The sequence below is a fragment of the Triticum urartu genome, chromosome 3A, assembly GCF_056163025.1.
Source record: "Triticum urartu cultivar PI428250 chromosome 3A, HENAU_Tu73, whole genome shotgun sequence".
NCBI classification, from domain to species: domain Eukaryota; kingdom Viridiplantae; phylum Streptophyta; class Magnoliopsida; order Poales; family Poaceae; genus Triticum; species Triticum urartu.
In genome coordinates this window covers 499862270-499875634 of record NC_141875.1, presented here as the reverse complement: position 1 = coordinate 499875634, position 13365 = coordinate 499862270, and the positions used below count along the sequence as shown (strand labels likewise).

At 51.3% G+C, this 13365-nt stretch overlaps 1 protein-coding gene and 1 pseudogene across 1 annotated transcript; one reads left to right on the top strand and one right to left on the bottom strand.

Annotated features, from left to right (window-relative positions):
* Positions 1-9577: 9577 nt before the first annotated feature.
* On the bottom strand, positions 9578-10674 carry LOC147980264 (uncharacterized). Its single transcript, XM_087547470.1, has 3 exons — positions 10599-10674; positions 10380-10523; positions 9578-10105 (listed from the first exon to the last, which is right to left on the bottom strand). Exons 1-3 carry the CDS (start codon positions 10662-10664, stop codon positions 9578-9580), a joined length of 738 nt encoding a protein of 245 aa, XP_087403596.1. The 5' UTR covers positions 10665-10674.
* A 23-nt stretch (positions 10675-10697) lies between these two features.
* On the top strand, positions 10698-13295 carry LOC125544640 (receptor-like protein kinase HSL1; annotated as a pseudogene).
* The last annotated feature ends 70 nt before the right edge of the window (positions 13296-13365 follow it).

The window sequence follows — 13365 nt, the reverse complement described above, 5'->3', positions numbered from 1 at the left end:
TTGGCTCATTCCGGACTAACCATGATTGGAGTCATGGCCGCATGCATTATGCGGGGGGTGCAGCCACTTCAATATAGAGGCCACCCCATGTGGGATTTCAACGGGGAGGATGACGCCACCCGTTACGGTCGTAAGGGGCCGGCTTCAGCTGCCGCCCTAGTAAAGATCTTATCCTCTTTGTACAAGGGAGAAAAGGAGGAATTCCTCCGCGTCAACCCGCAGGCCGGATTTACTATGTACGATCCTCCAAGTTGGGTAAGTGAACAACTGCGCTTGCCCGTTTGTTTTGTACTCCCACGGTTAGATATGTAGTCTAATGACTTCAATGCAGAAACTGCGACAGGTGGTAAAGGATATAAACAGCCGCCCTCCACAACCCAAGGACCCAGAAAGGTCCCTCGATCCGGACTCCGAAGAGGATCCGGACATATCGGTGGAGCTTATCGACGGGGTGTTCCATCAGCTAAGCAAGGACAATACCTTGGTAGCCATCACGGCTGATTACCCAGGGTTAATCCCGGCCTCCCAGGTGACAGAAACCGGAGTCTCATTCCCTTGAGAGAGATTCCACTCTCACGTATTCCAGTGTTTCTGACGACAACCGTGTTTTGCAGGGGAGATTTTTGAGGCAGGAGGCCGAACCTGCGGCGGCTAGCCAACGAGGGGCCGCAGGGCCCTGTGGGGCAAAAAGGAATGTAGTCCGGACTGAGATGCCGGCACAAAGGTATAGCGCACCCTCTACTTCCCTGGTGTTATTCTGTCCGGGCATATTAACGTTCGTGCTATCTTCAGAATGAAGAGACCTCGCCGGACTATATCCGGAGAGGTTGCCAATCGCGCCTCCACCAGCCAGGCTCCAACGTCTGGCCAGGAAGCGGAGGCGAGCACAAGGCGCGCACCGGACGCTCCTCCGACAGAGGATGCGGACAGGCTGTCTGCCACAAATTCTGAAGTGGAGTGCCATGAACCACAGGCGTCGCCGGATAGTTCTACGCGACGCTTGTTTCTCCCAAGAGGCTTTAGATGCCTTTAATTCGGGAGATGCGTACCTCCGTGCCGCTCAAAATGGTTTAGCCAGAGCCACGGAGCAGTATGTAAAAGACATACGGGTAAGAAAATTTTGGTCAAATATATATATACCCGTAGCCCCCGAGACTTGAAACAGTTAGAGCAACTGATTTAAGGATCATTTAATATTCAGGTTCTTACAGAGAAGAATATTGTACTGTCCCAGGAGCTGGAAAAGTGCAAGGTCCAACTAGAGGCCGCACTAGCCGCAGCAGGGGAGTCCAAAGAGACCCCCTCAGGTAAGATACACTTTGAAAGATTAGTATTGTGCGGTGTGGGTGCAAATCTGACAAATCATGTTGCAGATGGCGCCGGACTCGATCCGGAAAAGCAACAACTCTTACGCCGGCTAAAGGCCGGTGAGAGTACGTTGACAAAGGTGAGGCGAGAGAAGAATGATCTTCAGGATGCCAACACCAGGCTGGACATCGAACTTAAAGATGTTCGTGGCCAGCTGTCGGACTCCACGAAGGAGAATCAGCGGCTTCGACGCGGCATATTTAGTAAGTGCTTGAACGAACTTTGAAAAAAGAGTTCGGCGAGGAAGTCGACTAACAGAGTAATGTCTGTAGGTATGCTCACAGGTCGTCCTGCAGAGGAGATGCCCGGTTCTACGGGTGACCTTCTTCCCGAACTCATGCAACTGCACGAGCGAATTCGGCAGGCGATGCGAGGTGTTGCCCAAGCCTTATGGCCTGCCCACTCCATGCCCGAGGGCCTTGGAGAGCTTGCGGAGAAGCTGAAGGGAGCTCGGCGGTGGTTCCGGTTGTGGAAGATATTGGCCTGCCGACAAGGCGCTAGGGAAGCCTGGGCCATGGTCAAGACCCGTTTTATGAAGTCTGACCCAAACCACATGGCCGAGGTCGGACCAGTGGGGCCTGACGGGAAGGAGATCCCTGTGAGCTTAGTATACGGCCAAGTAGAGTTGGCCGCGAAGTATTCCCAGCAGGACTGTAAATTAGACAGCCTGTTAGATGGTATAGAAGAGGAATACAATCAGTCAGAATGACTATGTAATTTTGAATTGACATGTGTAATGCCTTCTAGCCAGATTGTAGATCGTTTGTCGTTGCCGACCTTTTCGCTTCAACCTCGGGACCTGACGGTCCGGAGTGTGTCCGAATACCATAGCGGTTATATAAGAACCGTGGTGTGCGTGGAGACCAGGCGTAGGGGTCATTAGTGCTTTATCAGACAAGTGCCCAACTAGTTATGTTATATTACATGGTTAGTAAGAAACATCTTCCAGAGAGAATAGTTCCGTTAGGGGTTCCTTTCGCTGGGAGGCATGCCCTAAAGTGCATGTCCGGACTGCGTAAAAAGACGCAGAAAAAAGCATCTGGGGGCGCATAGAATGAGTAAAAAGATCATCTTTTATCTCACCGACCGAATATTCCCTTAAGAACGCTAGCTTTCGGCTTCACCCAGTCTGAGGTACACATCCGGCTGACCCAGCAGTAACAATCGCAGAGGTGCTCCCTTTACCGCCTAGCCGAACAATCGGGAACGTAGGGGTAAGCACAGGAGCCAGGCAACCCAGCTTGGCCAAAACTTGAGTCATATCGATGCATATAATGGTGAAAAAAAGGGGTACATGCAGAAGTTTGACGCATGTGTTGGGCGTGAAGCCCGTATAAATAAGCTTCTGTTAAAGAAGCCCCCAGGTTTAATGAGCGCGAGTGGCGCATCACTAGATGAGTCTTTAAGGGCTATAAAAGAAAAGAGGGGAAGGAGAGAAATGTAAGACAGAAAAATGCAAAAAATGGACAGAGGAAGGAGACGAACACAGAGTCCGGCGCTAGGCATAGAATCTTCGGAGACGGGTGGCGTTCCACAGGTTCGGCTCGAGTCGGTTATCCGACGCATCTTGCAGGCGGTACACCCCGCCAGTCAGGACTTGGTCGATTATGAATGGACCTTCCCACTTGGGCTCGAGTTTGTCCTTTTTCTTATCCGGCAGGCGTAGAACTAGTTCGCCAACATTGTAATTTTTGGCCCGTACTTCTCTGCTTTGATATCTTCGGGCCTGCTGTTGATAAAATGCGGAACGGGCTTTTGCCACGTCACGCTCCTCCTCCAGGGCGTCCAAGTTATCCTGCCGATCGAGCTCGGCTTCTCTTTCTTCGTACATGCGCACTCTAGGTGAGTCGTGAATTATGTCGCAGGGCAGAACTGCCTCTGCGCCGTACACCATAAAAATGGTGTGTATCCGGTGGTGCGATTTTGCGTGGTCCGCAGCCCCCATAGCACGGAGTCGAGCTCCTCTACCCAGTGCGTGTTAGATTCCTTGAGGGACCGCACCAGTCTGAGTTTAATGCCGCTCATGATAAGACCATTTGCACGTTCGACCTGGCCGTTGGTTTGTGGGTGATAGACGGAAGCATAATCGAGCTTGATGCCCATGTTTTTGCACCAGAGTTTTACCTCGTCGGCGGTAAAGTTTGTACCGTTATCGGTTATGATGCTGTGGGGGACGCCATAACGGTGTACAACCCCGGATATGAAGTCTATCACAGGTCCGGATTCGGCCATTTTAACAGGCTTCGCTTCTATCCATTTGGTGAATTTATCCACCATGACCGGTAAGTATTTTTTCCTATTGGTCCCACCTTTAAGGGGTCCGACCATGTCAAGCCCCCAGACCGCAAAAGGCCAGGTGATGGGTATAGTTTGGAGTGCAGTGGGTGGCATATGGCTTTGGTTGGCAAAAAGTTGGCAACCAGCGCATCGTTGGACTAGGTCCTGAGCGTCTGCCTGGGCCGTCGGCCAATAAAAGCTTGTACGGAAAGCCTTGCTAACAAGGGACCGAGCAGCGGCATGGTGACCACCGAGTCCGGCATGAATTTCAGCCAGAAGGTTCCGCCCTTCCTCTTCGGAGATGCACCTTTGAAGGACTCCGGTAGTGCTTTTCTTATAAAGCTCTCCCTCATGGACTCTATAGGCTTTAGATCGCCGCACTATGCAACGGGCCTCGTTTTGGTCCTCCGGGAGTTCCTGCCTAGTAAGGTAGGCTAGGAATGGTTCTGTCCACGGGGCGATGACCGCCATTATTACGTGGGCTGAAGGTGTAATTTCATTGGCAGAGCCTCCAATTGTGTCAGATTGTTCGGCGTCGAGTGGTGCGGCTGGGTCCGGGCTGTTATTTGCGGGTTCCCCCTCCCATGCTACGGATGGCTTGAACAATCTTTCCAAAAAGATGTTGGGGGGGGCTGCATCGCGTCTTGCTCCGATGCGTGCCAGGACGTCCGCTGCTTGATTGTTTTCTCGAGCTATATGGTGAAACTCCAGCCCTTCGAACCGAGCTGACATTTTTAGGACGGCGTTGCGGTAAGCTGCCATTTTTGGGTCCTTGGCGTCGAAGTCTCCATTTATTTGGGATATCGCGAGGTTTGAATCCCCGCGTACCTCTAGGCGCTGGATACCCATGGATACTGCTATCCGGAGGCCATGTAGGAGGGCCTCATATTCGGCTGCATTGTTGGAATCCATGTACATGATCTGGAGCACATATTGGACTGTGTCTCCTGTGGGGGACGTCAGGACGACGCCAGCCCCAAGTCCGGCCAACATTTTGGAGCCGTCGAAATGCATAATCCAGTTTGAATATGTGTCGTACTCTTTAGGGAGCTCGGCCTCCGTCCATTCTGCGATGAAGTCGGCCAAAACTTGCGATTTAATAGCTCGCCATGGCTTATAGGTTATATCGAACGGGAGAAGCTCGATGGCCCATTTTGCAATCCGGCCCGTTGCGTCGCGGTTGTTGATAATATCGTTGAGTGGTACTTCCGAGGCTACTGTTATGGAACACTCTTGAAAGTAGTGTCGTAGCTTCCGGGATGCCATGAATACCGCGTATGCAATCTTTTGATAATGTGGGTACCGTGATTTGCATGGAGTGAGGACGGTGGATACGTAGTAGACCGGCCTTTGAAGGGGGAATTTGTGTCCATCCGTTTCCCGCTCGACAACGAGTACTGCGCTGACAACTTGATGTGTTGCTGCAATGTACAATAACATTGGTTCACCGGTGTTCGGCACGGCCAGGACTGGGTTTGTTGCCAATATGGCTTTTATTTCATCAAGTCCGGCCGTGGCGGCCTCCGTCCACTCGAAGTGTTTGGTGTGCCGAAGGAGGCGATAGAGGGGTAGTGCCTTTTCTCCCAAGCGGGATGAAGCGGCTTAAAGCCGCCACGCATCCGGTTAATTTTTGTATTTGTTTGAGGTCCTTTGGGATATCCAATTGTGACAAAGCTCGGATCTTGGCTGGATTTGCTTCAATTCCTCTACCGGATACAATGAAGCCCAAGAGCTTTCTGGCTGGAACGCCGAAGACGCATTTTTCCGGGTTGAGCTTGATGTCATATTTTCGGAGGTTATCGAATGTAAGCCTCAAGTCGTCTACTAGAGATTCGACATGTCTTGATTTGACGACCACATCGTCCACATACGCCTCCACTGTTTTGCCGATCTGATTTGCCAGACATGTCTAGATCATGCGCTGATATGTTGCGCCGGCGTTTTTTAGCCTGAAGGGCATTGTGTTGAAGCAGAATGGGCCGTATGGTGTGATGAATGCTGTTGCAGCTTGGTCTGATTCTGCCATCTTGGTTTGATGGTAACCGGAGTATGCGTCAAGGAAACACAACAAATCGTGTCCTGCGGTGGCATCGATAATTTGGTCGATGCGGGGGAGGGGGAAGGGATCCTTTGGGCAAGCCTTGTTAAGGTCTTTAAAGTCGACACACAGGCGCCAGGATTTGTCCTTCTTTGGTACCATCACCAGGTTTGCTAGCCAGTCCGGATGTTTTATGTCTCTCATGAATCCGGCCTCCAATAGCTTGGCTAGCTCCTCTCCCATAGCCTATCTCTTGGGTTCGGAAAAACGCCGAAGGGCTTGTTTGACAGGTTTAAATCCTTTTAGGATATTTAAGCTGTGTTCGGCCAGCCTGCGTGGGATCCCTGGCATGTCTGAAGGGTGCCAGGCGAAGATGTCCCAGTTCTCTCGTAGGAACTCTCGTAGTGCGGCATCTGCATCAGGGTTCAGTCGTGCCCCGATTGAAGCTGTTTTATTGGGGTCCGTTAGATGGACCTGGAATTTGACTATTTCGTCGGCTGGCTTGAAGGATGTGGATTTGGATCTCTTATCGAGTATCACATCATCCCTGTTAACCGTGGAGCGCAGCGCAGTCAGTTCCTCGGCCACTAAGGCTTCGGATAGCGCCTCAAGGGCTAATGCGGTCGTCTTGTTTTCGGCGCGGAGTGCTATGTCCGGATCACTAGCTAGAGTGATAATTCCATTCGGCCCGGGCATCTTAAGCTTCATGTGCCCGTAATGGGGTATTGCTTGGAAGATTGTGAATGCTTCTCGCCCTAGTAAAGCGTTATATCCGCTCTTAAACGGGGCCACCTGAAACGTGACTTCTTCGGACCTGTAATTATCCGGCGTGCCGAACACCACATCTAGTGTGATTTTTCCTGTGCAGCGCGCTTCCCGACTGGGGATTATTCCTCTAAAGGTTGTGCTGCTTCGCTCGATGCGGTTCCATTCTATTTCCATTTTTTGAAGGGTTTCCTCATAAATGAGGTTCAGTCCGCTGCCTCCATCCATGAGCACCTTGGTGAGGCGAAAGCCGTCCACTATGGGACTGAGGACCAATGCGGCTGGTGCTCGGGCTGTTCGGAATCTAGGTTCATCACTTGCGTTGAAGGTAATAGCAGTGTCGCTCCATGGATTTATTGTTGCAACTTGATAGACTTCGGCGAGGCTGCGGAGTGTTCTTTTTCGCATATTGTTTGATGCGAAAGTCTCGAAGACTGTGAGAACAGTACTGGTGTCCTCTGGCTGGCTTTCTGCGGCCTCCAGAATTAAGAGGTCCTCGCCAATTTTGGCCACCTGCCGGAGTATCCAACATGCTCTAAGGCTGTGAGTTGGTGTGGCGTCCTCTGTACTATGAATTCTACAGGGTCCATCAAGCCACCTTCCCAGTACGGTTCCATGCCCTGTAGAGGGTTTTGGTTTTTTGGTGTTTATCCCGGGTGTCCTATGATGATGCACCCTCTTAGTTCGGACGGGATTACTATTCAAGGCCGGATTATCCCAAAACTTTATTTCGGTTTTCCAGGCGCTTTCCATCGCACAGTATTTTTGTACTATGGACGCCAAGTCAGCGAAGCGTGTAATATCACGACGACTTACGGCGTTAAGGATTCCCTCGTCCGTGCAATTACTGCAGAAAATTGAGTTTGCGTCTCCCTCGCGGCAATCCTTTATCCTGTTCATAACCAGGAGGAATCTGGCCCAGTAATGATGTACTGTTTCCTCGGGCCTCTGCCTGATTTGGGAGAGATCGCTTATGTTCGGGTGGGCGGGTGTCGTTGAAACTGAAACCTCACCCAATCCAAGATTCGGAGGCCGAAGAGTTTCCGAACTCTGAAGTTCGGATTCTTGGATGTTGTCCAACGAATCTAGCCCGTTGCCTGATCCTAAGCTCAGGTCTTGAGTTACATCCTCCTCTCCGTGGGTATCCGGCTTGGAGGAGTCGGGAATTCGGACGTAGCTAGTCCTTAAAATAGATGAAGGGTCGCCGCACTGCGCCTCTACCACGGCAACGTGGTGAGTGACTTGGGGAGAGTTAATTTCTCTTAGATCGGGTTTAAGCCCAACCTGGTCGTAATCCATAGCGACCCCCAGGGCGGCAATGCGATCCAAGAGCTCGTTTACGGAAGAGAGCTCCATTGGATCTAGCTGCTCGACGAGCTCCGAGCTGACGTGTAGGTTGCTTTTGATGACCCGAGAGGTCACCGTCGGCGCAACAGTCGAACAGGCGGTCATGAGGAAACCACCTAGCCGGAGGGTTTGGCCGACAGCCAAGGCTCCCTTAGCAACGGCGCCGTCTTTAAAGACGGGAGGAGGCATCCTTCCTGATTGTGACGGCACAGAGGAACTCTCAATGAAAGCACCAATGTCGGTGTCAAAACCGGCGGATCTCGGGTAGGGGGTCCCGAACTGTGCGTCAAGGCCGGATGGTAACAGGAGACAAGGGACAAGATGTTTTTTACCCAGGTTCGGGCCCTCTCGATGGAGGTAATACCCTACTCCTGCTTGATTAGTATTGATGATATGGGTAGTACAAGAGTAGATCTACCACGAGATCAAGGAGGCTAAACCCTAGAAGCTAGCCTATGGTATGATTGTTGTGTATGGAGTTGATTGCCTACGGACTACAACCCTCCGGTTTATATAGACACCGGATAGGGTTAGGGTTACATAGAGTCGGTTACAATGGTAGGAGATCTTGAATATCCGCATCGCCAAGCTTGCCTTCCACGCTAAGGAAAGTCCCATCCGGACACGGGACGAAGTCTTCAATCTTGTATCTTCATACTCCAGGAGTCCGGCTGAAGGTATAGTCCGGCTACCCGAACACCCCCTAATCCAGGACTCCCTCACTAGGGCTAGGAAGCAAGCACTTAAGGAGATACATGGTGATGAGGAAGAGCAGTTCAACAGGCTATGGGATTATGGGCATGAGCTAAGGAGCAAAAACCCTGGGTCTACATTTCTGCTAACAACTACACTTGTCAAAGATACAAAATTTCCAATGGGCAGAAAATGTTTGAAAACATTATATTGGTCATATGATGCTTGTAAGAGAGGATGGCTAAAGGGCTGCAGGCCTATTCTCTTTATCTACATGAATTCTGTATCCAGATGAATAAGCTTTCATGTGATGCAATGTAATAAATCCTAGTTCCTCCTTCTATGATATGTGATGCAGTGTATGGAATGTATGAAGTAACTTAATGAAATCCTGCATCTACCATTCTGTGATCCAAAATACCAGTGTATGCAACTTTCAGATAACTAAACAAATAACAGTTAACTGAACCATATTCAGTTAACATTGTATAGCAAACTTCAGTTAACTGCAAAAACAATCTTATACAAAAAAATTGATAAAATTTCATTGTATATATATATATATATAACCCTGTTCAAGAAATCATCCGATTAACCAGTTAACTTGCCGATTAATCCCTACTCGTAGGGTCACTGAGTAGCCGATTACCCGATTAATCACCCGAGTAATTGATTAAATGGCCGATTAACTTGCCGATTAGCCTATTAATCCCCTACTCGCCAGCCAACCGAGCAGCTACCAGTTAACGATTTCCTCAACAATGTAAAAAACACTGAACTGACATAACAAATCAGTAAACTGACATAACAAATCAGTAAACTGAAACAATGTTCAGTTAACCAAAGAAATACTCACTTCACTGAATCTACATTCAGATAACTGAATAATAGTTAAGTTTAACAGAAAAGCAATTCAGTTAACTGGCAGAGCATTGATAATCCAAATTCACTTAACCAAATTCAGATAACATAGTGCATGCTTGTTGATTGCAGCAAATAGTACAGTGCATCTGGATACAGGGCATCAAAGATAACCCAAATTAACTAAACAAGTCCACTGATAATTATTAACTAAACAAGTCCAGATGATCACTCAAATTCATCTAGCAGCTCCCTAACCTTCCTTATCTTGCACTTGGTGTCCTCTTTATGCTTGAACAGGTCACCAATCATATACTCTAGCTTCTTAATCTCTTTCTTCAACACATCCCTTTCTTCCTTCAATTTGTCCCTCTCTTGCTTCATCTCATCCCTCTCTTTCTCTGCCTTAGCCCTGACCACCTGATGAATGTTGGTCACTGATTTGTCAGCCATTCTCTTCTTCTCAAGTTCTAGCTTTAGGTCAGACAGAGCTAGCCTTGTGTTTCCCAATTCAGTAATTGCCTGCTCTTTGTCAGACACCATCTTAGCAAAATCAAGTTTAAAAAACCTCAGGTCTTTTTCCATGGCTTCCTTCTCTTTCACAACCCTAACATTTTCTTCAGCCTGAACAACAGCTTGCCTAATCCTGGATGTGACCTCATCTTCATACATGCCCCAGATCCTAGCTAGACTGGTCCTTAATTGTGGAGGCCACTCTGGGTCAACCCAATGCACATAGGGGCATTTAGGCCCATCCTAAAATTGGTGAGGAAATGCATAATTCAGTTAACTAAAGAAAACACTGAATCAAAATGCAGTTAACTGGACAAAACTAAGTTAACTGAATCAAAATTCAGTTAACTCACTGAATCAAGTTTCAGTAAAACATGTTTGTTTGCACAAAAATACATATTTGAACAACTAAAATAAACTAAATGGCACAAAATGGCACAACAGATCAAGTTCAGTATCAAATGAACTAGTACTACAGCACTACCATCTCAATCTACAACTACCAACATGTACTAACCTTTTGTGCACAACCCAGAAATCTTCTTCCACTGTCAACAGACTCAAATGCAACAAACTTCTCACACACTGCTTGGTGCTCACACCTATTAGGTAGATCTGCAGCAAGGCCTGCCCAATCGGTGCTCTCAATGGTGCGAGGACCCTAAAACAAAATCTGGTAAGAAATCACATTTTTCAGAAACCCTAGATGCTCATTTGAACCTGGACAGGATCTCACCCGACTGGTGACTTCGTCGCCACTTGACGCGTACGAGCTCGATCCGGAATCACTCCATGAAACCATGGCCGCTAGCTTGCTTGGCGGCTGCGGCGGGCTAGACGGCGGCGAAGAGCTGCGGCGTCGAGCAGAGGAGCAAAGCAAGAAAACAGAGAGGGGAGTGAGCTGCGGGTTGTCTGGATCGGGGGGGCCAGACCGTGGTCTCCTTTAATTAATTCAGGTGAAATGGTGGTAGTGCGGGTTGATTCCAAGCAACGGCAGGGGGGTCTTTGCAAAATGCGACGCGCTGACCGGGTGCGCACCCACGAGTCCACATGGCAAGCTCGGATTCGTCAAGACTTGATTTGCACATCTTGAGCAAGTTCAGGGACTGGGTAGGGTCATTTTTTAAGTTGTAGGACCAAACCATCACACTGAGAACAAGTTCTAGGACCCAGTGCTTTTAACTCTATAATAAACCTTATAAATTGAGAAATTCCTCTTCCCGCATCCCCGCCGCTGCCAACGGACGAAGAAGCCCAGCCCAGAAACGACCTAGTCATGGTAACCGTACCATCCCTCCTGCTCCTCCTCCTCCTCCTCCTCCCCTGCTGCCTCCTGCACCGCGCGGCCGCCCATGAGGGGCAGCTTCTCATCCGGATCAAGGGCGTGTGGGGCAACCCGCCCGTGCTGGCGGCATGGAACAGATCCAGCGACCACTGCACCTGGCCCTACGTGACCTGCGACGCTTCCTCCGGGCGGGTCACGAGCCTCTCCCTCGCCAACGCCGGCGTCGCCGGCCCGTTCCGGACGCCATCGGCGGCCTCTCCAGCCTCACCAGCCTCAACCTCTCCAACAACCACATCACCGGCGCCTTCCCGACCAGCGTCTACCGGTGCACTTCGCTCCGGCACCTCGATTTGTCACTTACCTGCCTCCACGGCGAGCTCCCCGCCGACATCGGCAACGGCGTGCCGCTGCTGCAGACGATGAACTTGTCAGGTAACCAGCTCTCTGGCGAGATCCCGAGGAGCGTAGCCAAGCTCCGCTTGCTGACGCACTTGGACCTGAGCAAGAATCAGCTCGCCGGCGAGATACCGGCTGAATTGGGCGCCATGCGGGTGCTCAACGCGCTTGACCTGTCGTCAAACAAGCTATCCGGCGACATACCGCCACCGCTTGCCAAGCTAAAGCTCAGCTCGCTCAACCTGTCATCCAACCAGCTCGACGGCCAAGTACCGGCAGGACTCGCCATCGCCACTTACGACCGCAGCTTCCTCGACAACCCCGGCCTCTGCCATGCCGGTTTGGGGCCAGGCTATCTCACCGGCGTGCCCTCCTGTGCTGCGGGAACACAAGCCGCCTCCTCCTCCGGGGGCGTCTCGCCGGCGTTCCGCACTGGCCTCCTGGTCGCTGCCGGCGCGCTCCTTGTGCTCATCGTTGCCTTAGTCTTCTTCCTCCACGACATCAGGAAAAGGAAGCGCGCGGCACAGGACGGTGGCTGGAAGATGACGTCTTTCCAGACCAATCTGGGCTTCGGGGAGGCAGACATACTCCGGGCGATTACCCGTGAGAATTTCGTCGGCAGCGGCGGGTCGGGACGCGTGTACCGCGTCGCGTTACCCGCGTACAACGGCAAGGACAGCGTCGTTGCCGTGAAAAGAATACGGAGCGCCGGGAAGGTGGAAGAGAGGCTGGAGCGCGAGTTCGAGTCGGAGGTCGGCATCCTCGGCGGCATCCGGCACAAGAACATCGTCAGGCTCCTGTGCTGCCTCTCGCACGCCGACTCCGCCGACAAGCTCCTCGTGTACGACTACATGGACAACGGCAGCCTCGACGGGTGGCTCCACAGGCGCGCTCTCCCCCACGGCGCCGGGCACTCCGCGTCGTCCGACGAGGGTTATTTGGACTGGCCCACGAGGATCAGAGTCGCCGTGGGCGCCGCGCAGGGGCTCTGCTACATGCACCACGAGTGCTCCCCGCCCATCGTTCACTGGAACGTCAAGACCAGCAACATCTTGCTGGACTCCGAGTTCCGAACCAAGGTCGCAGACTTCGGGGTGGCCACGATGCTGATGCAGGCCGGCACGCCCGACACCATGTCCGCCTTTGCCAGGTCGTTTGGCTACATAGCTCCAGGTAAGGAACCAAACCATCCCTGGTCGTCACTCGTCAGTAGCTAAATTTTCACACCTTCATATGCTGGCGTGCAGAGTGCGGTAACACGACGGGTGTGACGGAGAAGGTGGACGTGTACAGCTTCGGCGTGGTGCTTCTGGAGCTCACCACCGGGCGGGCGGCCCACGACGGCGGCGAGGACGGGTCCCTGGCGGAGTGGGCGCGGCACCGGCACGAGTCAGGAGGAAGCATCGACGGAGCCACAGATAGTCGCATCAGAAACGCGGGGTTCTCGGAGGAGATCGAATTCGTGTTCAGGCTAGGCGTGATGTGCACCAGCGCGTCTCCGTCGTCGCGGCCGACCATGAAGTACGTGCTGCAGAAGCTGCTCAGGTGCTCCGAGCAGACGCACAAGAAGGGCAAGGTGACTCCGCTCTTGCAGACGCTCCGGGAGTACACGAGTGACTTCGACAGCACTGTCTGAATCAAGGAGAGGAGAGCGTTGCAAGTCCAAACCTAGCTCCACATTCTTTTGATTGATTAGCCAGGTTACAAAAAATCACCAGGAAAAAAACAGGTTAAAAAAAAGGATTCTTTGATTTACATTACCCACATTCCATGGTAGCTGCTCATGGTGGGTGTGTTCGAAAAAAAAACTGCTCATGGTAGA